Below are 26,866 nucleotides of genomic sequence, written 5' to 3'. Positions count from 1 at the left end.
GTATGGCTCATACAGTACCTGTGGTTGCTATATGACGTGGCCTAGTGAATGTGAGCTTTATTTGCTAAAGGAGGGAAGATTTGACTTTTTTTTTATGTGTGGCTGTTTAGAGTTGCTTAGAAAATAGATGGCTTTAACATCCTGGTACTGGTATTAGTAGGAGCTTTACCTGTATTCATACTGATTTGGGCATTAAATGCATTGTTAACACCATGTCAATCCAATCACAAAAAGGTTGTTTGTTTTGTTGGAAGGTCCTGAACAAACAAGGGGAAATAATGATTACCAGTGCCTCTACCTTTCAACCAGCAGTTCAAATACCACTTATTGTTTTAGCTGGTTCAGAGCAATACTACCCCCTCTCCGTGTTTGGATATAGTCTCACATTCACCTCAACCAGGGACCTGCGCTGTTCTTGAAAAATCTGCTCTTTTGGTAGTTAAAATGAATTTTTGTCAGATGATGGCATATATCCAGTGAATGAAGTTTATATGAATTCTCAGAAGGAAAGGTTTTTAAGTTTATGGCTGAAAGTGAATATGTGCTTTTATTTGTTAATTGTTCTTTGGATAGACATACAAGCATGGAGACAGTTAGTATTCTATGCTTGTGGAACTGCTAATGTAATGGAGTTGGGCATTCTTATTATTGAAAAGTGACTGTGTATACAGTGTACCCAGTAGATGAAAAATACTCTCAGGATTTCATGAAGATGTTTAAAAAACATTAATGGGAGTGCTTTTATAAATTCTTTGTATCATTTGTTAAGAAAGAAAGTGTAAGCTCGGTAAAATTGTTTCCTCATAGATCACATGCACTTCATAGAGTATTAATAGTACTAATAGCTGTCCCCAAAATATTTGTATTAAAGGGAGGAGTAACTGTCTTCAGGAAAATGGAGCAGATGATAAACTCTAACTGAAGAACAGATGGCTGACATTCCATTTAATAAAAAACTCCTGAGAATATGGTATAGTGTGAATATTATAGATGGAAAAGAGAGTTCGTAGATTTTCTGTTGTAGGGGAAGGGAAAGTCAAATCTAATCAACATCTTAGGAACAAAATGAAATACAGGCATAATTTTTATTCTTATTTAATTTCACATAACTGCTTGCTTTATTTCCAGAAGAAAGAAAAATCTGCACTATGTGTCATTATTATATCCACCAGCCAAAAGCTAATGCAGATTGTTTGGCTTGAATATGAAGTTTTGTGCTTGTTCCTGGATATTTGCCCAGTGGTTTACCTCTGTACTCGATTCTCTTTGGTATAGGTGTTCATTGCTCATTAAAACCTGGAAAGAAAGGTGTGTCAAAAACACGGATAGTTTCATTTTTATGGATACAGTTGAAATACTTGTTAGGAAATTGTTGTTTTCCTACACTACTGCTTAAACTTTCTATTGATGTCCTAAGTATATTTTTCTCTTCAAAACAGAATGGCATGAATATGGATATAATAATTTAACATGCTTATTCTGTTTTAAAAGGAAGAACCTCAAATTTTAAAGAGAGCTACATAGTGTAATAACAATGACCTTTAAAAAATAACCTTTTTTCTCCTTTTATGAGTACAGGAAATATAAAATCCTTTAAATGCTGAAGAGAGGGCAAGAGGCTCCTTACTACTTAAACTATTTGCCAAAAGGAAGCATCGTTAATATTTCACAGTTTTTTTGCTTCCTGTCTTACAGTTCTAAGAATGTTACCAAATTTGGATAAATGGTTTAAAATCTGGAATTATGTGAGCCAAACTGGATTTGTGAAAGCCTGTATGTGTCTCTCTCATAAAAGCCTTGGGGAGAGTTCTAATGAACAAGCAGAACCTAATAAAGAACAGACGGTGTGTTCAAGGAAAAACTTAACCCCCTGCATTAAGTTCTTTGAGGAAGGAAGAACACATGCTGCTGTGATTTCAGGTTACTAGTTAATGTTTAATTACTGCAGTGTGTAACACATGGTATAGTGAAGCTTGTAAATATGGGTGTTTGCATTTTTATTATTACTTAGTACTGACTTTTTGATAAGTAAGTGACTCCACAAAATTATATTGTAAAGAACATAAGAAAGGTACATCATAAAAGTGTTATCTACTTTGAGGAATATTAGAATTCTGTTTTAAAAGGTAACCCTCTAATTGATAGGTTTTACCTAAACAAGCCCCATGGAATGAATTGAAAAGTGAAGACAAAAAGGGCATTTTGAAATTAAGCTACAACAGTCTACAGAAACAAATAATCCAAAGATTGTCAATTTATGATTTTTACATTGTTCAAAGGAAAAATTGAAGAATAAAGGGGTAAACTTGTGAAATGCTTCGTGAGAAAAGAAGAAAAAGTAGAATTAAAGCAGAAGATATACATGATGGAAGAAAAGTATAATACTGTGTGAAGTAAATAACTTATTTTCAGAATGTTTTTAAATTTGTCTAGCTAGCCTTGAAAATGTTTTTTAAAACTTCCTTGGATCCCTATCTCTATGTCAGCTAGTTATGGCAGAAGAAAATTAGAGAATTTAAGATTTTGATTTCAGACTTTTAAGCATTAGAGATTATTGTTTCTGGTGGACATAGTTACCAGAGATTCCTGCAGTTTATTCATTATTCTTCTGCTGGATTTTGTGTCATTCTGACCCAATGTCAGCAGGTACTGTTAGTTTCACTCCCTGTTATGAAGAAGAACAGAGGTGGAGGCAACATCAGGAAAACCCAGGGAAGTGCACATGGTAAAAGAACAGACACCAGGATAGTGTAAGCAAAAAAGGGAGCAGCATGTAGGAAGTGGGAATGAAGAATAGCCAGATCTGAAATTTGGGCGTGCAGAACTTTCATATGTTGAACAGAAAGGGAATGTGTGCCACCTGTGGGAGTTGAAAGGGGAAGGAGCATACATCTTCCCAGGACAGACTGGAAAATCAAGATGGAGGCATTGCAAAGGAGTAAGTCTTCAAAACAACTAGCTGAGAGAGCAGATCTCAGTTTGGGTGGATGTAGTAAGTGACTTCATTTTTTCCTAATGGAAGAATTAAGCAGGGGTTATATATATGAACTTCTAGAGGAAGGAGGTGGTTGAGTGTAAGGGAGAGTTATAGAGCCTAGTGGTAACTACCCTAGACTGGAAAAAATATCAAAGCCCTATTCTCACAGTGCCATTACTGCAGCAAGATATACCATAGTTGGCATCAGAACCAGAGCTCTTGGAATATTTTTGTTGCTATCAGAGTATATATTGAGTCTAAGAATAATTCTGAATGAAAATATAATAAAAATGTTTGTCCTTATATCTTTCTATAGCAACAGCTATTCCATGAGTTGGGTTTTTTTTTTTTATGCCAGTATCTTAATAATAATGTTACCAAAGTGTAATACTTTCTTAAATCAACATCAGCTCAGCAGGATTGAGTGCAGCCCTGTTAGGAGTTTCACACCATTTTTAATGCCTGAAAACTCTATTAGCATTCTGTAGATGCTCTCTGAAAGACCAAGGTAATGATAGGAAATACAGTGTGGAAAAAGAGGAAAGCAGTACTTCTAACATGGTGGTGTATATCATACAACTTTCAGTCTCTTGGAAACTAAAGCAATATACCTACAATGAGGTCCCTATTTCGGGTCTGTTTTTATGAAAATGTTGTGAATATACATTTGTGGTATTTTGGAATTCTTGAATATGGTGTGGAAATATTAATGAACATTATTTGAAGTTTTCTAAATTAACTTGAAAATAATTACTGGATATGCATATGCAATAGATTTAATAGCAAAAGTAAAAACAAATATCCAAGTGGCTGTTAGCTTAATTTGATTTAATATCCATAAAGTGAGAGGAAATAAGTAATCTTGCCAGTAATAAACTTTGGGTGGCAATAACTTTCAGCACAGAAGTAAAGTATTTTCCATTTCTTCAAAGCTCACTTTAGAGTCCCTTTTTAGATGTTATTTTCTTTCCTGCATGTCATCCATTAAAGATTAGCTGTGGAAGGTTGGAGCATGGAGAGATTATGAATGACAGAACAACTCCTGCAGAATAATAATCAGTTTTTGGTATTTAATGCTGTTTGACTTTTGCAGACACATTTCTTATTAACCTTTGGTACAAACAGAAATCCAGGTTCCTGATATATCATGGAGAAGATGAATTCAAGATCCTCTTCCAATTAAACTGAAATAAGGCCAATATTGGGCTTTAGCCAAAAGAACTCAGTAGTTCCCAACTCTCATGTTTATAAACCTAAATATGAAAGATATTTTACAGTTTAAGAAGGTAATGCATATTCTTCCCTAAACCAGTTTTCTGTGCATAATTTTTTTATATATTTAGTCCATATAACTCTTAGGGGGTTTGTCCTATTAAATGCTTCATTATTAATACTATTTCCTGAATATATTTCCAAAATATTTCCTGATATATAACACAATTTTGAAAATAGCTGCAAGATTTGAATCTTCTGTATGGGAAAATAGACAATCCATCTAAAGAACAGAAAATAACTCCAAGCTGGGGGCATTGTGACTGAGAAATTCTTGGTTTAATTTTTAACAGCTTAATTTGAAACAATGTGATTTTTCCTTCAGATTGTCAGAATTGTTGATTGTCAAAAAGTTGCATATAGGTCTCTAAGGTACAATATATGATGAGTTGGCATAGATTAAAATGTCAATTAATAAGCTATTTATCAGTGGAGTTTGTATGTAAAAAGCAAGCCATTTTCTTCTGTATTTTTTATGAGTAGTCTGACCTTTCTTCACACAACAAGTGCTAGATGAGCATAAAGAATTGGGTTTTATTCAGGAATAAAAATATCTGCCAGTGACCTACTTCTTGGGACATTACAAAACTTTCCTTTAACATGACAAATTATAACTTGCAAACTTTAATGCAATGTTTATATTTTCCCCTAAAAGTAAATATTCAGGTATCAGCAATTATCCACTGAAGAAAAAAGTATAACAGCATTATGGTTTGAATTTTGAAGTCAGCTGTGTTTAGTGTGTTAGAGGCAGAGGCTTAAGTATTGTACAGGGATTGGCTTTCAGAAGAACTGCCTTGGGGTCTGTGTATAATACTCTCTCCTATTCTTTTCCACTTTATTTTTTTTAATTGAATTGTGATCTGAGTACATAAAGAAAACCCTATGCAGAGCTGCCACTAAGCAACTTTAGCCTTTTATTAAGAACTCTCTTTTTATAGCACTGGAAATGTAGGAACAGATGAATGCTGTGCACTAAATACATACAACAAACACAAAACAATAAAGAAGTCAGTGTGTTCTATCAGTGTTTGTTCAGATTGCTTTATCTATAAAGTCACATTTAGGTGTAAATTACTTCTAGTCTATAACTCCTGGTACAGACTGGTGAAAACTCTTAAGTATTTTTCCTATGATCTTCTTACCACTATTTTACTTTTATTTTTTCAGTTGTACATCATAACTGAAAGCAAATGAATGATAGCTTTCAAAAAAGAGCTGGGAACTTAAGTTGTCTGTTTCGTAACAGAACATGTCAGCACTATTTTTAAGTTGACAGTGAGCCCTGGAGCTCCTGATAGTTTGCCATTAATCTGAATAAGAACTCTGCAAGTGCTTTAGAATTTGAACATTTCTAGGGATTATCTGCATTTTCTAACATGTATAAGCAGAGACCAAATAATGACACATTTTAAAGGCTTTCATGGCAATGCAGGGTTTTTTTCCTAATTTGGCTATGATAAGATTGACTTATTTAGGAGTTGTGAGCACAGTCATTAAATTTATAGAAGGAAATCTCAAAGGATTTTGATTTCTAATTTGAGTGGGTGACAAATAGATACATGTTTGTATTTCTGTAAGGAGAACAAGCATATATCCATAGGGTTAAATAAAATTTAATATACCTGTAAAACTTACTTATATTGAAAACCAGTTATGGTAGTGTTATAGTATTTACTGTATCTTCTGAAATACAGTAGGGCTGTGTATAGTGATCTCATATCACTATGAGAAGATTTGGCCTGTATTCTAATTTTACTTTTTTTAAATGAGTAATATGAAGTGATTTCTGCTGCCATAAATATATTTAGTCCCAACAGTTTCATCTTTTGCCTCTCTTACTCAGTTTATTTTATTTACATGGATGACCTCTAGGAAATAAGCAAACAGACTTTTATCCTGGGAGTTGTGCTTTCCTTGCTTCCCCCAAAGTTCCATGTTTGGAAAATCATGAAACACTGTTTAAACTAGAATGATTTCCAGCACACCTTCTCAGTACTGCTGTTTTAAAGGTGATTTAAAAAGTATAGGAGATAAGTTTGCCAAAAGAATCAGGTTCAACTAAGAAAATATGTACACTGCTTTGACTCAGTAAACTCATACTTGGTATGGTTCATCTTCTTCATATTTACTTTTGCCCATATTAGAAAACAATTAGCTTACTAAACAAATTTGAGTATTTGGGATAAAAAAATCTACTTTGAGTCTCTCTCATTTGACTAAGAATTACATGATATTTGATAAGCTTGTTTAAAAATGGACATATCCAAATATTATTGTAAACACCCATTGATTTGTTTTACCTGCAATATAAGTATTTTACTTAGTTGGCTTACATAGTAGCTAATAATATTTGTTAATGTAATTTAACTGCTGTGAACCTTTACTGAACAAATATTGAAATTTATACAAGTCAAAGAAAGAGAATCTCTAATGACTTTTGTAAAAGCTTCCATTTAATAGTTAAGGAGAAAAGTTTATATGACATACCAGATGCAATTAACAGTAGATTTTACATTTAATAAAAAGAAAGAAGCATATGTATTTGCTTTATTCATTCCATCATAATTTGCATTAGAGCTGTGGGTGTTTAATGAGCAAATTCCAGCTAAAATGCTATATTGATTTTCTAAGTGAACTTTGTAATAGCTATCTACCTTACAAAAGCTCTCTGTTTACAATTGTTTTCTTTACTAAAAACTAAAAATGTTTTAGAATTGATGAGTTTAGCATAATGATTCTTTTAAAATAAAGAGCTCTTTTAGAGTATGCAGGGGTTTTAGTTACAAGGAGAAAGACATTATTCAATTATTAAAAAAAATAAAGTTTATACAACTAAACAGTAGTGCTGTACTTTTATATACTACAATATTTGCAAGCATGGGAAAATGATCCTTTTTTCTTAATTCAATTCTTTGGAATTTAAATATTTCAACTCTTGAATGCCATTAAATATATATGAATTAGTAAATTACACAATTCATTTTAGCTTAATACTAGACTACTCATACTTCATTTCTGTGTGTCATTTTCTTACTTGAAGTATGAATTCTGTACGAATTTTTGTTTCTTCTTGGTCTGCTTCAGGACAGAAAGGGTAGGGGTGGTTGGTATGCCGCCAGAAGATCTCCAAGGAAAATCTTGTAATGTCAACCAAAGCAGTTGGTGAAAATGTAGCTGGATCTGTTTTTTCTTTGAATCAGGCACCAAGTCAGTGTGGCAGTATGGAGTTAGTATTTTGCTGGATTTGTCATATCTTGAATGGAATTTAGAAGCATGACTTGGTGTTACTCTCAATCAGTTTCACCTCACATTTTTAAGAAGCATAGGGATGATAATCTGGATAATTTTTACTCTTTCGAATATGAAGGAATTTCATGCCACTCTTTCACACTCTTTCATAGACTATAACTGGACAGCTTAGACATCACTCATTTTCCTAGATGTGGCACAAAATGTTTTGCTTTGCTGCTGCATTGAGACCTAAATGTGTATTCATTTCACTTATTTCAAGCATGCTGTGGTCCTTACGGTCCTGAACTTCTGCTTATGACTCATCCATAGCTCAGTGTGAGTAGAGAAGGTTCAGACTACATGCAATCACGTGATTGTCATAATATTCCCTATAGTAGGAAAAAAGGAATTCATGAAATGTTAAATAGTAGTCAGAAATGTATAGACATTGGGTAACAAAAACATCAAACCTAAATTCAGCTGTGGCTGATGAAGAGAACAGGTGACTTAGTCTTCTGTAGACCATTAAAATGATCTAGATGAGGTTTTTAAGTATTTTTAAAATAAGTAATTTCTTTTGGAATTATCAGTGTTGCTATGTTGTATTAAAATGCCATATCTAAGTATCTTTTTCTTTTTAAACTTAGATTGCTATGCAAGCATCTTACATGGTTTTCTACATTTTCCCGAATCTATTCAACAATTGACTTGCAATATTACTTTTAAGAAACAGAACCAAAAGCCAGATACTTGTAATTGATATTGAATGCCTATAAATATTTTTAATGCAGTTTGCGGATCTGGTCAGTGGGATATTCACACAAATGCTTTACTTTAGTGGAAGGATAAGAAAACAACAAGAAAGAGTTGCTCAATTAAAGTTGCTTTTCATAGCTGATAGTTAAAAGACAGTGTTTTGTAATAGACTTTTGTGTGGGGGAAGGGTTCACTGTTCAAAGGCAATTAGCATCTGAGCTGCTGTCAGGAGTGGTAAGATTTCAGATAAGCATGATGCTTAAATAACTTGAAAAATATCTTTTTCTGAATGTTTTCATAGTGTTACATGTGCATTACTTTGGTTTAATGACAAAGAAGTAAAAATCTGCTTTTTAAAAGCCTTTATAGTCATTATTACCACTGTCCATATTTATGCAGAGAGGGACTTCGATATGCCAAGACAGTTGCTCTCCGTGTACATGTACGTTCAGGATCCATTGCAGGAGTCAACAAATTGTGGGGTTTCATCTGAGGTGAGGATGTTCTAAGCTCTGACAGAAGTGGTGCACTTGAACAGGCCAGAAAGAAGTTAGCTAAACTGGAAAATAATTAACCTCAGAATAGTAATAGGTGCCAAATCTTCAGTTATTTTAGACAACTTTCAATTCATTGCAGCAGTTGTTTTCAAGGTGAAAATTGCATAGTGTTTCCACTTGCAGATTTATGGAAAGGGTTCTCTGTGAAGTGTCTCTGTTATGATACTAGATAAACTGATATAATTTACTGGAAAAACCATAGCAAAAAAATATATTTAGGTACTGATAGGTAATAATTACCATACAGAATCAAACTGCTTGTGTATTCCAGATCCAGTCAGGACACAGCAGTTGCACTGCAGTTTACCCAGGCAGTCATTGCTCTGGCACTAGTCTCCCTGCCATAACACATCTCAGCAATTGAAGTGGAAGTCTGGTGAGCTGAAATGCACAGCCTAGGTTACCTCTTATGTTTTTTTCTTGTCTTTGCTGAGCCACCAACTGCCTTCTCTGCAAGTGCTGCAAGCCTATTGCTGGATACCAGCCAGTGCAAATGCAGTATTACATCTGCCTTACTCCTGTCTTAGTTTTTTCATTCCACATCAAGCAAAGTTTTCTTGTTCCAAACAGGGGAAATAGATCTTCAAGGAAAAAAAAGACACTATTCTTCTGGATTAAAGAGAATGTAATCAGTACTTGTTAATTTTTGCATACATTTCAAAATCCATGCTTCCGATGCTGAATTTCTTTTGATGTTGGGACACAACTTCTTACAGCTCTAACCTGATGACTAGGCTTGTAGCTCCTCTGCAGACTTTTTCTGAGGGGAGGAACTGCACTTTCACAAGTGTGGTAGGCACATTCTTCACTCTCTCAGGATTTTTTCATAGAGGAGTGCAGAGAGAAGAAAGAGAAAACAATTTCTATATCTGCTCCTTGTTTTTCTCATGTGGAATGTGTTTGGAGAATTGTTTACCTGGGGTGATTGCTAGATTGGATTCTGGTGAGGGTTGTTTGAGCCTGATGGCCATTCAAATCCACCTGTGTTTAGACTCTCTCAAGAGGGTCACTAGTTGTAAGTTAGATATAGTAGTTTAAAAAGTATGTAGCTTTAGTATCTCCTTTAAAAAGTATATTAATGTATTATAGTGTAGTTATAATAAAGAAATCATTCAACTTTCTGAACTGGAGCCAGACATCATCATTTCTTCCCACCGAGTTCACCTACATTTACAATACACAAGTGACATTTCGCCTTTCCCTGTCTGATTTTGTGTAATGCGCTGTTAGCCTGCAACCTTTTGCTAGGCCTGCAAAAAATGCTTCCTTACTCCTCAGTGGCAGTCTTCTCCCCAGCTTGAGGACAAGAAGTTTCCTTTTTTCTTGGCACTGATAAAATGTGTCTTGTGCCAGCAATATAGCTGCTACAAGAATGTGCTGCTGTGTTTCTGTTGTTTCATTCTGTGAAGAACAATGTAATGTTTCATTATATGTCGCACTATAGAGTTTTTTGTGCAATAATGTACAGAGGTGAAGTAAAAGTAAAATAACAAGTAAAGGCAAAAAAGTTAATGTCATTTTAGGTAAGAATGGAGGGACAAAAGCTCTAGGCTTTTAGTAAAAGGGAGGAAGTAAAGAGGGAAGAAGCCTTTCTTTGAGATCGTAATGACTTAAGCAGTGGTTGAGAGTGGAGCAGATAGTTCTGAAGGGATTAAGGAAGCCCAGCATTAATGCCTTAATAGAAAAAGTTCTTGAGAAATAAATATAAAAATTTGAAAAACACTATAGTATGGTGTTAGGGAGACTATGGCTACACCCCAGTTTGACAGACTAGAAGGGACAAGGAGGATGGAGAATTCAGGAACCTTCAGATCTCAACTGAGTTTTTTGAGGTTCCAGTGAGAGAGAATATAGTCTTGGAGTGACAGCAGTCTTACAACATCCTGAAAGTCCCTAGACATTTTGAATGCATGGTTTTATGATGACTGTGAGGAGAGATTTGCAGTATTGCAGAGGGAAATGATGAAAGTATGAATAAAGATTTTAGTGGAGGCAGGGTCGAGGTAAGGATTCTGGCAGTGTGCCAGAAATGGTGTTAGACATATTGACAGGGGAGAGACAGGGAAAAAATGTAAGCTCAGGATGAGGAATGACTTGAAGGTGTTAGTTTGCTCCTAAGGATAGACAGTAAATCTTAGTTTATTGGTACCTAATGCTCCAAGGTCCATGTATGCTGTAGCAGATAATATAACAGTATATTACACAATAAAGTAAAGGCTTGGCAGAGAAGGAGAGATGCCAGCTGTGCCACTCTTGTGATACCAGAGACAGACTATAAAAATATTAGAATTTTTAATATCACTATGCCACCCTGATAGGAAGCAGCCTGATGGTAGTAGTTCTAATGTATGATTACTTTTAACTCTGTGTCCTAGAAGGAACTTGCTAGTGTCTTATATGATTCTGAGCTTTAAGAATTACTTTTCCATTAAGCAAGTATTCAGAATGCTCAGCAAATCACTTTCTTTCCCTATTAAATTTTATAGGGGTGAATTGAAAACACATAGCTTTATTTAATACCTTAAAGTATTGACTGTAACAATTAAGAGCAATTTAGTGTTGTGTCTAAGAGGTAATATAGACCTTATGCAGAATAATCCAAGGTCATTGGAGATTTTAGGAGGGGCTGGCAAAGGCCAACGTAAGTGCATCTAATAGTGCTTTTCCCTGTCAAACTTGTTTGTTGAACACACTTTTGCAGCTCTGGTGGAAGAAGTTTATTCTGCTCAACGGGAACGTGATGAGGCTGTCATGGCAAGGCTTAGGTTAGCCAATGAAGAGAGAGATGAAGCATTTCTGCGAGTCCAGCGTTTAGAAGAGTCTCTCAAAGAGTAAGTATACATTTCCTGCACCATGTAAAAAGGCTGTTGTGTCAGTCTGTGACAGTCATAAGCTGCTCAACAGTAGTTATAGGAAAACTTAGCACATTATTATCCGTGCAATAAAATAGACTAGGGCTAGTCTTACCACGTTATTGGTTAATTTGTTAGCTGTTTTATAAAACCATATTTTTCTCTGGAGACTGAGAGAAGGTGAATAATCTTGATCACAAAAATTAAAAATATAATCAAAATCTTCAGTATTGATTTATTGAGGGAGAAATAAGATGAATGTGACATTTTATAGGGATCTTTTGACACAGAGTACCAGAATGTCAGTCAAAAGTTACAACATATAGGAAATCAATCAAGCCTTTAAGCCCACTAGACATTTCCTTCAGCAAAATTTCTACTAATTATATGGGTGACACAGTAAAAATATATGGGTTTTTTTCCCTATCTTTAGTGCAGGAGCAGTTTGTAAGGTAATAATGTTACAATTAATAGTACATAGATTTTTATGCATGGCATCTTAACACAACAGAAATAGTCAATCTTATGTTAAACACAACTAAGTCAGGAGAAAATTATCAAGAGTGGTTTCTTTCTCGCTTGGGATATAGGCAGCTTTGAAGCTACAGTTGTGCAATCCTTGTCCATCTGATTTGTGATGATTTTGGTGATCATCTTTGTTAGTCCCCAAAAGGGTAGTCCCACAAAGACTAGAGTGGCTGAGAAATTTCTCTTACTTTTCTACCAGGAGAAATACAAAGAAACAAGATTTTCATGGCAGGAGACTGAATAGATGCAGTTGTTAGTTGACTAAATGACAGGCAATTATGTTTTAATTAATTGATTCTACTAAGAACAGTCCTCTTTTGAGCAGAAAACCAAGTCATCTTCTTTTGGGTATTTTTCATAGTTTGGACCAGAGAATATTATCTAAATTAATTTCAATATTCTGCACATAGTTTGTCTACCATTACTATGTAGAATTTACAATTTAATAGAGTAATCTTGTATGTTCCAAGAGTAAAGAAAGTTTTGTATGGCTTCAAACATCACATGATACTGTATATAAATAGTTACCATAAACTCAAGATCTTTGATCTTAAAGGACTCAAGTAATGCAGAAAATTAATTATTCTGGTCAACAAACTTGGTCAATGATGTGGGTTTCTGGCATATTACTGCTTTTTCTGCAGTGGAATCCATAGACACATGGGTGGCAGTTCTTGACACACATTAATCCCTCAGAACACCTTCACTTGTTTTCCCTTCAAGCTCTTCTGTCTGCTTCACTCATGTACTTGAAAACTGACTTAGTTCTAAGCAAAAGTATGAGAAAAGAGAAGATACTCCATTTCTCAAAGAACATGCATAGTACCTTCCTCAAAAGCATGTCATTGCAGAAGGTGCTGGAAATACTGGTAATGCCAAAGTAGTACTTGTTCCCAGGAGAGCCAGTAACTCCCTTGACTGTTAGTTTGAAGCCAAGCTATTACATTTTATTGCTATCATTTAGAGAACAGCAATTGTAGCTGTCATCCACTTGGGTGTTCTTTCCCATGCTTTGTAGAGAGGTCTGATACCCTGATGCCATTCACCGTCTCAGAACTGGTTTAGATTTCCCTGTGGAGAACATCAGCTTTCTTTTCTAACTACCACCCTTGATAGTTTCTTCCTTCCTTATGGTGGTTGTTCAAAAGGTCAAGTTCCCTGTCTCAGATGTGGAGCACATAGAGGTTTGGGGTTTTTATAAAGAACTTTGGCTACTTGTGCCACACTTACTGAGTTTTAGAGCACAGGTCACTCTTTCCATCTGCTTTGGACTTAATCCAATCAGAGAACTATACAAGAGTGCAATACTGAACAGCCTGCAACCTTTATCAAATGCTTTAATGCTTTCTTTAAATTAGCAACTGGAGCAGTTCTATTGTCATTATTTAACTGTAACAACCAAAATTCTTTCAGCCCTGTTGACCCTAGGGGTAATGTTATCAGAATGTGTTTAGAACTGGGGGAGGAGGAATCCTTGGTTACTGCTATTTAAAATCATGAAGTTTTTATTCATTGTCTATGCACAGCACAGGGAGACTTAACAGGGCAAATACACAGCTCTGGATGCTACTTTTTAAAAAATATTGTCACCTAAGGAGGTGTTTGTATACCTTCAGGCAGATCTCTTGTAGCAGTAATACGCTGAAGGTATGCTTATGGCAGAAGTTCATGTTCTTTTTTCTACTCCCATTTCTCCCTAAGGTATCTTGCTTACCCAGCCTGTTGGTTGGCTGGGTGATTTTGTTGACCCCACACTTTTAGCAGTGTAGAAGTCCTCTGGAGAAGCTGGGTCAGTCCTGCCAATTTACTTTGACAAATACTGTTCTTTTCATTGTGAATACAAACTAGCTGGAGATCCATTTTTAAGTCCCGCATGAAGTGGTACTCAGAACAATGTAAAAACCTAAAGCAGGATCTTAAACAGGATCTTAAACCAGGACCTAAACCAAGGATCCAGCTCTGAGAATTTATTATAATAATATAATAATTGATACTGTTATGTTTGTTATTTTATTATTTGTGTTACCTTAGGAATGCAAGTCAAACCCAGCAAAGGTTAGCTTTTACTTTATTTTGTTTGGTTCTGGTGCTGACTGAATATGTTGGAGTAGTTACTGCTTGTGAATGCCATATAAATATAACAGCTGTTATACACTGATAGTATATCCTGAAATATTTCTTTTTAATTTAAAAATATCTATACTGGTTGATTTACTATGCCTTATATACTGTTATCTGCAAAAACTAATGGGAAATGTGGTAGGGTGCTGTCAAGTGTTCTATAATGTGTTTTAGCTAAAATCATGGCTTTGGAGCAATACCTGTCACAGCACTGCTGAAGTGTTGCTGTGTAGAAGATGTTTAATAGTATTATATCTGTCTTAAAATATCATAGGCTAATTTTAGTAGAAGTCACCATTAAGTAAGTAGCAGTGGAGTGGTAAGGTAACTTTAATATGCTCATTTTTGCAGAAGAGAGATCTCTGTCCATTTAACTAACCTTAGGTAAAACAAAATGTGTATGATCCCATTTATTAGATTTTTGTGCTATCACTTACTACTTTTACACAGCTGGTATTCAGTGCTGTATGACTAAATTCCTCGTATCATCTTTGTGTTTGACAGGTCAATATATGTCCTGTTGAAATAGAAAGGGAGGAAAGTGCAGGCAGGTTTGTTCCAGAATTAAATAAGGGCCTTGCAGAGAATTGGCTTAGCTCCCTGTTTTATGCAAGATATAAAATCAAAATATTTTTAAAGTTACTTCAACTGGTTTGGGGTTTTTCCCTCATTTTGGAAGAAAGAGTTGGAAAAAGAATTACATAAAAATGAAAAAAAACCCTATCAACAAAAGTCATGCTCTGTTTCATTTGGGGTGCAGTTAAAACAAAACAAAAAAAAAAAACCCAAAAAAAACCCAGCATGTAAAAGTTGTAAGCCCAGAAATAAATAAAATAAAAGCATCAGTCATTTCTATCACTGGGGAACTTTTTTCATCTAAGCACATATGAACAATTGATCCTTGTAGTCATATATAGCAGTAAACATTAATAACTTAACAGTCTGAAGTCAGTGCTGAAGATATGGAGCATTATTGAAAGATGGAGTCGAGCAGGTGGCACTTTAATATGTTCAGTGTCATGGTTGACTCTAAAGACTAGTAGAATGAAATTACTTGAGGTTCTAAAGATTTAAAAAGCGAACTCATTTTGCTGCACTAAGGAAATGCTACTGATCAGGCTTTCTGTGTCCCTTTTTTCTAGGCTAGAAAATATTAACCCTGAAGAAAATGACATGGTAAGCCATTCTCTGAGGAGATTTCTTGATGTCAGTCTTATATCTTAGAGGCTTAAGTTCAATTGAGTGGGTTTCAAGAACTAAGATGTGGGAAAAAGAAGAATTGACACACTAATAATGTACATCTTTGCTGCAATATGAAAATTCAATAACTTCACTCAGTCAATTTACAATTCACATGTGCCTATTAATTAAAACCCTATATTAAATAAAATATATTAAAACTTCATGTCTGACTAACATATAATGCTGTTGGTAGACATTACAGGAATTACTGAACAGAATAAACAATGCAGACACAGGGATAGATATACTGAAGAATGGAGCTATAATTCTGAACCGAATACACAGGACCAAAGAACGTAAAAAGAAAATAATAGCTGAGGAAATGAATGCAGTAATAGAACAACGGGATGCTGCTTTATCTCAAGTAAGTTTCTACAAGTATATAATCACTCAGTAGAAAATTTCTTTTTTTCTTCTTTCTTTTTTTCTTGGAGGGGGGCAGGGACTGGTTTACTTTTGGGGAAGAAAATTATTTTGTTGACTTTTCTCTCTTGAAAATCTCAAAGGAGAGCCCTTGTAGTAAACGTCTGATTACTAATCAACTTTTTCTTCATGGGAGTAGTGGCCATTAAAATGGCATCACTGTGTTTTCTGAGAAAAGTTATGTTTGTATTTTTTGTACTTCATTACTATCTGTCTTCTTTTTAAAACAAAATTGTTTTCAGTAAGTTGACCAATCTAAAAAGCTATTAAGGGCTTAGTTTTGCAGTATGCTTTATTGGTGAAATGCATTGGATGAGAGGTAACTGAGACAGAAGGATTTATAAAGGGTTATGAGTAGCAAAAATATACATTAAAGGAAGGTAACAGTACCACATGCAACAATGCAAGCAGTTCCTCTCTTTGTTGCTTTACATTCAGGAGATAAAAATCAGCATGTGGTCCCTGACTCTCAAAGTCTTACCCATCTACTATGTGACTTGAAAGAATCTGGGTTCTTTTTTCTGCTCAGATTACTCATTGCCTGCAATTTCCTATTTTGAGAGAACAGTAATTGTCTTCATTATCTTCACCTAAAGAGAGTTTGCTTGCTCTTCTCATCTCATGGAAGAGTTTTTCTGTCATCTCTTTGGTTTGAGTTGACATTTTTTACCCACCATTTTTAAACATAATTTTAACTCAATAGGAATAAGTTGTAGGGAGGAACAGTCCAAGTAGGGAATATATCTCCTGAGAAAAGATCTTAGACTGCATGAAGCTCCTTATGCCAGGCAGCAAATTTCATCTGACTCTTCCAATACTGAAAATTTCGATTTTTAATGTAAGCAACTAAAGTTGGCCCACTAATTGTAACTAATTTCTACTAGATTTAAAGTCAGGTTCGTGATCTTTAATGATATCAATAATGTTAATTGAATTTATGTTCTATTGAGAAGTCCTCTAATAAAAGTGCCCCCTCTACAAACACTGCAATTCTCACTCTTTTTTCAGTCATTTTTTGTATTCTCTCCTACTTTAACCTTGAAAGCCCCATCTGCCAAGTGCTTAAAATATTTTGTGTGTCTGTCAAGTATGTATTGCAAAGAATCTTAATGTATTATTGGTGGCATTTTACTTTCTCAGTCTGTTTTTTCCTTTTATAAAAATATTGCTGGGATGTTTCCCAGCACAGCTACTGGGAAGCATCCAACAGCCCTTCCAAAAGTTTATGTTCTTTCTTCTTGCACAGGGCATTCGAAAAATGAGCATCTTGTAACAGGAAAGCTTTCAGCAAAAGAGAAGGGTCTCTTGATATTTTTGTTTTCATTATTTCAGTTTTTGATTCTTTGTTGAAGTGGACTTTCAGGCATACTTGGACCATAAAACTTCTGTGAATGTCAGAATAATTTAATTGTTGGGCATTTTAATTCACATTTTAATTCAATTAATTTTAAGCTGCTTGTTTAAGGACTAATATTTTCCAATTAATCAGCTTGAAAAGTAATAAAGATAATGGCTCAACTGTCGCCACTGGCAATCTTTAGGCATATCAGCAAAACGCACAGGTAATGTTAGCCAGATACTGCAGCTGAAAAAATAAATTAATAGAGCAATAAATCATCACAAAATTAAGATGTAAATATTTGATATTAAGCTGTAGTACTATGATATCACTAGCCATTTATACCACCATTGCTTTAAATTAATTGTTATTAATAAAACTATTCATCATGTGTGTTCAAATGTGTGATGCTTTTACAGCTGTTACTGTTGAATCTAGAAAATAGGTCCTTGGAATTGAAACTACCTTTTCAACCTGGGTTTCTCACTTGATGATTCCTTGGGAATTGGTACCATACTTGAATTATTAGTAGTCTTTTGTTAACATTGCAATAGCAGTAGTTATTACAGTGCTAACAGCAAGAACAATAGCAGAGGGATTCTACATTAGACCACAAAGGGACTAGATATAATTCAGGGGATGTATATGCTTAGCATAGCAAATGCAAATTATTGGAAGTTAGGTCTGGGGTTGCCTCAGGCATTCATAAGAATACAAGTTAAAATATTTTTCTTTTTGTAGAAGTGACATCAAATATGAAGGGGGAAACTGAGAGCAGGTTGAGAAGAAGCAAAAACAGAGTAAACCATTTGCATGCTGTGGCTGTCCTCTGGAAAATGCATTTGTAAAGTTCAGGGGTCACTGGGCAATGTAGGTTGAATGTTTCATGACACATGGTGTTGCTTTGTTCCTGGTTGCTGTTGAGTGGTGCTGGAGGCAGCACTCAACTTCATTTGAGTGACCACTATATCTGGTTCCAAATGATAGAGAACTACCTACAAAATAACAAGAGTTTGGACTGACTGTGTTTAGTGAAGCTGCATCTATTACTTTTCACTGTGATTTTCTTCACAATAGCCTGGCATTTGGCAATTGAGCACAGTGAATGTAAGTAATGTCTAGCTTTTGGGGATTAACTCACAGGATTTCTGATTTTTCTGAGTAAGAAACAATAATGTAAAAACCTTCACAGCTCAAACACATTGCTTTGATTTCAAATGAGGAATACGAATTACTTCCAGCTAGTCTTTTAAATTCAGTTTCATCATGCTTTTTTTGGTAGCTATACTACTGAGCTGCATTTAATTGGACTGCAGTTGCAGCATACTCAATGGTTAGCTAGTTGTGATTCTTCTGTTTGGATTTTATTTGAATAATTCTTTTCTTCTTCAAAAAATGAAGAGCACTGTCCATGTCTTGGAAAGGCCGTAAAAATGTTTTTTCTAGCTGTAACATCCAAGAACCTCTGTGTATTTTTTGAGATTTCCAGGGTGAGCATTGCTTCTTATTAGGAAGCAGATTGAGGCACTTCTATCACTGTATTGAGCTGTGCAAGTGTATGTAATCTCAGATCTTTCACTAGATTGCTGAGCAAATATGCAAACTACTTTTTGTATGTGTGAAAACAAATGACATGGTATAAACTCAAATATTTGATACCACTTTTAGTATGTATTTCCAAGTGAATAATAAACAAACAACTAAAGCATGGCTAAACATTGACATCCATCTTCTCCTGTATCAACCCCCTTAAAAAAACAAACTCAACAGTTTGGTTGTATTTGCTAAGATATGTTTGTTAGTGAACAGATATTGTGTGATACTGAGGATCTTCAGTGTGTTTTATGACTGATCCTCTGAAAGAAATAAAACATCATTTTCATGTCTGTAACGTTCAGTTTTGTCTTAACCCATTCAAGGAAAAAAATTATTTGTCCAGTTGATCATAATACAGTTTTTACCTTTCTTGAGAAATCTCTCTTGCTTGAGTAATCCAGTTAGTGACAGACACTTAGTAGAGATTCCATATGGCATAGTCACATTGTGTGATCCTCATAAAATACTCTAAAGAAGTGATTTCCAGCAGGAGGCAATGCAGTACAATGTCTCAGCCACCTATTAGCCACATCACACCTTGTGGACAGGAATGTTAATATCATTACAGGGTTGGCAGCTGAAGACTTGAGTAAGTCATTACAATTACTTTTCTTCTGGTTTAGACAAGAAAGGAGACCTTTTGACTGGTACAGCTTGAAGGAAGTGATTTTTTAAAGCTCATTGAGAGATTAGGAGATTGTGTGTTTGATATGTTTCCAGTCCTAATTAATTCTGTAAATGTGGGAGTTTTTTAATTGGTAACAGTCAGTTCTATATAGAGTTTTAAATATTAAAGATATATATAATTTGCTGTTAAGGAATAGGAGTGGTTTCATGGCTGGCAAAGTATCATCTCTAGTACACTGATCTTGAAGCAATAGCATAACTGGCAAGCAAACCTGGTTTTACAGCTTTGAATAGTTTGACCACATCCTGCTGTGCAGGAACATGCTTATGACTGTTCATGTAAAAAACTGGCAGGCACCCAGTTGCTCATCTGAAGCAAGTTAAAGAATCCTTCTCCATTTTGAGGCGCTGTTTGGCAGCGGACAGCACTTTATCATCATTGAAAACAATGACAAGATGCACTATGCTTGACTTCCCATCATTATTAGTTTCGACTAATGACTAATAACTGATAAATGTCTGTACTTACCGTGAGTCAGCTTCTTTTTTAAAAAAAAAACTTTTATTTTTTTGTTTTTGTTCTGCTAAAGCAATTTTTTTCCTTTTACACCAAGTAGTGTAAAGGAAAGTAGTGTTGCCTGTGATTTACAGAGCATTAAGGCATTCTTAGCACAGGAATGAACAGGTCTTACTGATGTGCTAAACCCAAAAGCTATATGAAATGTAAAAACAAGAAATATAATTGAAAAAGAAAATTTATAGATCTTGGACCCTTAATTGGGGAATGCTCAGGTGACAAGTTACAATGCCTCATGTCTCTTGGGACAGAGGTGATCCCTTTGCAAACCAAACCACAGTGTGGGATGTTATATTTTGTACTTTTAATTAGAAGTCTATTTTTATACTCTGTGTTTTGGTACCCTTTGCACTTCTTGATTAAGAATGCTAATCAAGTTCTTGGCTGGCAGGAGCATATCTGACAGTATCCTCCTACCTAGTCTCTCAAGGTATTTACCCTACTTTTCCCTTTGCCAGTGATATTTGGGAATGGGAAAAGAAGAAGTCAGGATGCTGAATTCACAGTTGTTTATGAACTGGGCAGCTACTATTGGGTTCTGATGATTTTGGTCATGAACTTATTTCAGGAGGAAGTGAAAGTAAAGGTAATGTTTATTGTACTTTGAGGATCCAGAAACCATGCTTGTTCACTAAAGACTGGTTTCCTTTGGGAAGGCAAGAGCAAAGGAATTTGCATCCTTTTCTCTGAGAGGTAGCCGATGAATGGGCATGGGGAAATTCCTTGCCAGCAGGATGGTTGAACAGAGAGAGGACACCTGTCTGCAAGATACCTTTTTTTTGCCCTGTGAATTTAGTCCAAGTCCTGAGACAAAGCAAAGGGGATATGGAGTAAGATATAGAGTAGATTAAAAAAGAAAAATAATTTGAGATTTAACATTAACAATTGCGCAGTGACTGCAGGGAGTAAAGAAAGAGGGGTTGATTAAATAGTTGTCAGTTTGATTGGGATTCACATCAGTGGCCTCAGGTAAAGCTCACAGATGTCTCTTCTTTGGAGGTAATGCTGAGTAAAAGGGATCCTGAAGGGAGATCACAAAAAGCCAAATTATATGAGCAGTGGTTGTGATTAGCAATATTAATCTGATTGCATTTCACTGCAACAGTGCTTTAAAATGTCACATTTCATTTCCTCTGTACCTAAATAAAGATAATCCATTGAAAGTTTGACTAAATTCATGTTTTAGGAAGTCCATGTTATACTGAACACTGTTAAATCCATGTTTTCTTTGCTTCTTCTCAGAATAAACCAAATGAATCTCCACAAGCGCCAAACCAAGCCAGTGATTGCTGTATCTGGGACATGTGGAGTAAAAGTATTGTGAATGATGCTGAAGAGCATCAGGAATCTTTTGCATCTCAGAAAAGGGCAGTTTCTTCGCTGCTTGGCTACTTAGTTTTTCTAAAAACAAACCCAGTTTGAAAATATATAATAATTCTTTACATTCAAAGATGATTAGGTGTGCTCTGACTCTCTACTTTGGATATATTTGTGCTGGCTTTAGCATGAATATTTTCCAGGAGAAAATGTCGTTAAATATTTGGCTACATTAAGATCATTAAGTATTTTTTGCCTCTGAAGTAAGAACATTAGTCCACTGGAGACTTAACTAGAGAAGAAACTGGCCAAACTTGGTTTCTTACGTGGGTTTTCTGATTTGTGTAGAATGCCACCCCCAAAAATAACACCTGTTTAATCTTTTGCCATAGTGCTCTGTTTAATTTGATCAGGGTATGTAATTCACAGTTTTCAAAGCATTAAGAAATCTGAGGAGTGGTGAGATGTTCAAACAGGATAGTAGGAGATGGTTTAGGGACAGTACAAATCTGTGTTTGTAGTGTCAGTTTGTCTCTCATGCTGACGTAGCAGAGGTTGTGATTTCTCTGTAGGCAGATATCTGTTAATAGAGCATGAAACTCTTTGGTTTCACTGGAGTTGGAATTTCATTAGTGAAAGCAAGTCTTTTGCAATTTATTCCTTAGTTTAGACGTCAGTGAATCTTTGGTTGCATGAGGTCTTGCTTTTTTGAGTTAATACTTGCAGCTTGAAGTGCAGGTCAGATGGTAGGTCATTAGTGGAGGGAGAGGAGAATCTGAAGGAAATTACCCTAAGGAGCTGTTATACTGAACTTTTGTATTTAGTCCATGAATGCTAAGTGTGAGTAAATATGTAAATGTTAATGAAGTGTTTCCTTGAAGAGAGGGATTACGTTTTTTCTTTTTTGAGCTTTAGAAGCAAAATTTTAATTGATACTGCATTTCTTCTTTTTGCTGCCATAAGGTTTTGACTGAATGATGGCAGGAGACACATCATTGTTTGCATTGTTAAATCACCTGTTGTTCCTCTGCAAACAGTGTGTTGTGCAGAATTCAGAAAATACATGTCTGCATAGTATTTGAGGGCATGATCAAGCTTGATATCTTTAATTGTAAACTTTAATGAATTTCTAGTTGAACATTCATCCCCTCTTCAGTATCTAGAAACTCCTCACCTCTTTGAAAATGACAGTAAATTTGCATGCCAGCTTGTTCCATTAATTGCTATTTGACTCATCTATCATGGGCTAAGCTTTATATTCATACAGCTTAGACTTTTAAGCCAATTTCTGGAATTAATTTAAATATTTAATGTCAAAACCCTAGGATGAAAGAGAGGAAAAATGTATTGTATGCTTATTGATCACCTGTTTCAGCAGCAGCAACCTGTAGAGGAAACTTCCAATGTGATAAAAGCAGAATTCAAACAGTTTTCCCTCTGAAGAGTATCACTGTGCATGCAATAAGGTCAGTAGGTACCAAAACTCTCGTAGAGGTACCGTAAGTAAGTTTTCCATTATACTTAGCACTTCACAGTTTCAAGTTAGGTACTGAGTGTTGAATCTGATTTTGCTTTGGTTACTTGTTAGAGAAGAGGTTGGATTTTCTCAAAAATTGAAAAAAAAAACCACCCAAAACTGTGTGCTTTGTATGAAAAGCTGGTTTCCTCAGCCAACTTTCTAAGGAAACTTTATGCAAAATTACTTTGTTATTTTGGATACGCAAATGAGTTTACGTAAGAATTCTTCTGATAAAAATTTTTTTGTGTTTCATTTTTATTATTAATCTGGAGTCTAAAAAGGCTAATATGCCTGGCCTACACATTCACTTGCTTCTCCTACCTTGACCCTTCTTTAGTGTTCATAAGTTGCAGATTTGTGTTTTGTTATTCCTGTATTAGCAAGTAGCGTGAATTAGCAAGTGGTGGATCTGGAGTATTAAGTAGTTCTCAGCATCTTACATCCACATCTTAACCCCTTTCCAGAATGGGGAGTGGAACATTTCATTTGGTTTGGTTTGGTTTGGTTTGGTTTTGGTTTGGGGTGTTTTGTTTGTCTGGGTTTTTTTTGTCAGATTAGCTGTAATTAAGTCCTGTGGACTGAATACCATTTATGTCAGAATGCACTAGGTGAATTCCTGGTTTGAGGCACCTTTGAGTTTGCTTAAATCAAGAAAAGAATTCAGTTTGTTTTCTCCAATAGCACTCCATGGTGCAGAAGAAAGTATAAGTAGAGAAAATGCTGAGTGTAAATTGTGTATTATGTGAAATTAAGAATAAAATGAGATAATTTTAAGAAAGAAAATGAGATTTATTAAAATAAATAGGGAAGTAAAAGCTATCAATGTTCTTGGAGAAAGTATTCTAGTATGTTTGTATTCAGACTTTTTCCTTTGAAAATTATTAGACTACTTTATATGCAGACTTTTCTGGTGCCAATTTTTGTCCTGTCATCAAGATGTAAATGAACTTGGTTCCATCAAGGAGAAATAGGTTTCAAACTAGTAGCATTAATTGAAAATAAAGTGATACACAGAATGAAAAGTTTGGATTTAATTGTGCAGTGGAGATATATTCAAAGAATAGCAGGCAGACTGTATTGCTGATTGTGCCACTTCTACAACATCAGTAATTGACTACGAGTGTTGTAGGACATGGAGTTAAGATGAATGAATAGAGCTACTTTTTGTTGACTTAATTTATTTTTATTTCCAGAGTTCCTGAGGTGAAATATTGACCTCTCTTCCAGCATTGCAATACCCTCCACAGTCATCCTTATGATTCAGCATATGTGCTAAGCTGTAAAGGGAGGAGATAAGGCAGCTAAGGTCTAGCAGTAACAGAGGATATAAGGAAAAATTACTGTGATGATGACAAGCTGATTATTCATTTTCAACAGAATTGTAAATTATTGTGACTGAAATTGGGACTTAAAAATGTATTTGTTAGTTCTATTTCTTTCTTTTCTTTTGTTCTTTATCAGGACAAACAGACAGAATGTACTACAAGGTACACCTGCAATACCATGATACAATATCAGAATAAAAAGAAATTTAGTACTTAAAAATGTTTTTGCTAGTTCAATTTTTTTCTAAATTTTTAACAATTTTTAACTATTTTTAAATTTTTAACTATTTTTAACAATTATCAAAATGCCAGTTTTCTCTCTTGGTTTGGTCTGAATATCATGACTTTTTTGTTTGTTTGTTTGTGAAGCTGTTAATCAATTTTCCCAGACCTTTGGCTTGATGAAATTATTTTACATATTCTGGTTTAAAGTGTGTAGTGATTCTGACAAAAAAAAAAGGAACAAGAAAATCTATCAATATTCTCTTTATGAAAGAGAGATTTCACAGTAGCATTAACTTATCTTTGTCTGGTTCACCAAGTATGCCTACATTTGTTTGTTGTATGGCTTTACTATTTCGTGCTTCAGATTGTGAGTATCTAGGATTTAGCCTCTTTTCCATGTTCTGTTTATTCACTGTTAATTATTTTTCAAGCTGAGTTGCTTGAGAACAAGAAAAATTTAGCTTCTATTACCCTCTATTGCAAATGAAGGACAGGCTTTCCTATTGCATGTAGTCTGCATGTGATTGTAAGACGCTCTTGTAAGGGAACTTTTTAGTGCTTTCTGATGTTAATGCTTTGTTATCATTCTTTACATTCATGTTTTTGCTTTATAGTTAAATATTAAACACAAAATATCATTTTGGTTTATAGTTTACTTTTGTATTTAAAATGCTTCTTTAAATGACACAGTTCAAATACATAAAAATACTTAAAGGCCCTTAAGAAGCTGTGACTATGTAAAACGTATACTTGTAGCTAGAAGAAAAGAAAAATTATTGCAGATGAAGTATTAAATCATACAAGTGTGACAACTTTTTGCAGTTCTGGAGTTGTTATTAGAAATACAGAATGCAAGTGTCTAACTACACAGTATTTAATTGGTCTAAAATACTGATGCAGTAATGTGTATGAGTCTGCATGTTATATTGTTAATAACAGAATTGATAACTATCTTTTGAGAGAGAGCAATTTTAGCAGTACCTATTATTTATTAATTACTAGCTATAAATATGTAAATATACATATGTATATGTATATATGTACATATGTATATGTATATGTAACCAAACTTGTACATCAGTTATTGGTCATCTTTCAGTTAGGCTTTTGTTTATTTATTAATTAATTAGCTGTAACATCTTTCTCTGCTATCTGCAGAAGTATTATCAAAGATTAGAGAAACCCCAAAAAACAGTGTAAAGCACTCTGTCAAAAGAATGGCAATGAACACTTTGCTCCTCATTGTCTCTTGAGATGACTTTTCACCAATAGTTAAGATTTCTTTCAAGTCTTGTTATAATCATGATGAGGAATTTCGTATTTCAGAGGTGGTGTTACAGATCCCAGCAATGTTAGGAAACAATGGTTTTCACTAATTTTTTCCTGAAAGTGATCTGCTGTCTTGTATTCAGTATGGGAGTGAACACTAGGCCTCTCTGTGAGTTTAATTCCTTCATCTTTAAGACAAATATCTTAATCTTTTCTTTCTTAGTCTACAAGCATTCTTTCGGCCTCACTGCTTGGGCTTCTGTTCACAATCAAATTGTTAGGACTTCAACTGAATCTTAGTCTGAAAAACAAGTCTTGAAAGACTCACTGTGAAAAGGAGAGCATCCAGTGCCAGCCTTCTAGAAGAAATACCAAAATTATTGTTAATACCTTATGCTAAATCATTCCATCAGCTGGCCTTCTACTGCAGGGCCAGCCAACAGCTGTGTCTCTCCTTACATGTTCTCCTTATGTCATGTATGGTGTCTCCTATGGTATCTAGACTCTTCTCAGCAGTAGTCATGCATTTCACCTGTTTTGTTTGTTTTGGCAGGCAGGTCTATCGCTTTGCTTTCAGATATTCTTGTAACATTCTTCTGTCTTTGTGTTTTCCTAATTTTTTCTCCCCTCAGGGTGTCCTATCCCCTATACATGAAGAATGGAATTGCTGAGATGAGAGCAGTGTAATTGCACAGGTCAAAGGCAGCTGATTATAGGTTTAAGCATTTCTTCTTTTCAATAATATATCTGAAAGCTTTTTGGTGACTGTTATTCAAAGCTGCAGGATCAGCCCGCTTGAGAAGGTGCATCTATTTGGATATCTAGTTACACCGATCTCTGTAAAACACCTTTATGAAGCTAAAGCTAAATTTTGTTACAAAGATAGACTCTTCAGATTTAACTGCTATTTAATATTTGCAAAGTCTTATTCATGTACCAAAATCATACATCTGTGTTACCAAAGCTGAGAAATACATAATTTCTAAATGTGTGGTTTTGTTTTAGTTTTGCAGAGCTTTGGTTTACTTTCTTGAATCCTTCTTTGTGGGATGCCTTTGTATTCTATGTATGATTTATTTAAAGTTAGTGCAAAGCTGATTAATTTTTTGA

At 34.8% G+C, this 26,866-nt stretch overlaps 1 protein-coding gene across 6 annotated transcripts in view; it reads left to right on the top strand.

Annotated features, from left to right (window-relative positions):
* Positions 1–26,866, top strand: part of MIPOL1 (mirror-image polydactyly 1) — a 192,184-nt gene that overhangs the window by 61,896 nt on the left and 103,422 nt on the right. For all 6 annotated transcript variants that reach the window (XM_068192885.1, XM_068192884.1, XM_068192883.1 and 3 more), the window contains 3 exons: positions 11,498–11,627; positions 15,440–15,473; positions 15,733–15,903. In XM_068192885.1, the coding sequence (XP_068048986.1) occupies positions 11,498–11,627; positions 15,440–15,473; positions 15,733–15,903 (335 nt within the window). The remainder of the gene's footprint in view (positions 1–11,497; positions 11,628–15,439; positions 15,474–15,732; positions 15,904–26,866) is intronic.

The sequence above is a fragment of the Anomalospiza imberbis genome, chromosome 6 (genome assembly GCF_031753505.1).
Source record: "Anomalospiza imberbis isolate Cuckoo-Finch-1a 21T00152 chromosome 6, ASM3175350v1, whole genome shotgun sequence".
NCBI classification, from domain to species: domain Eukaryota; kingdom Metazoa; phylum Chordata; class Aves; order Passeriformes; family Viduidae; genus Anomalospiza; species Anomalospiza imberbis.
This window is presented reverse-complemented; position numbering and strand designations above follow the sequence as displayed.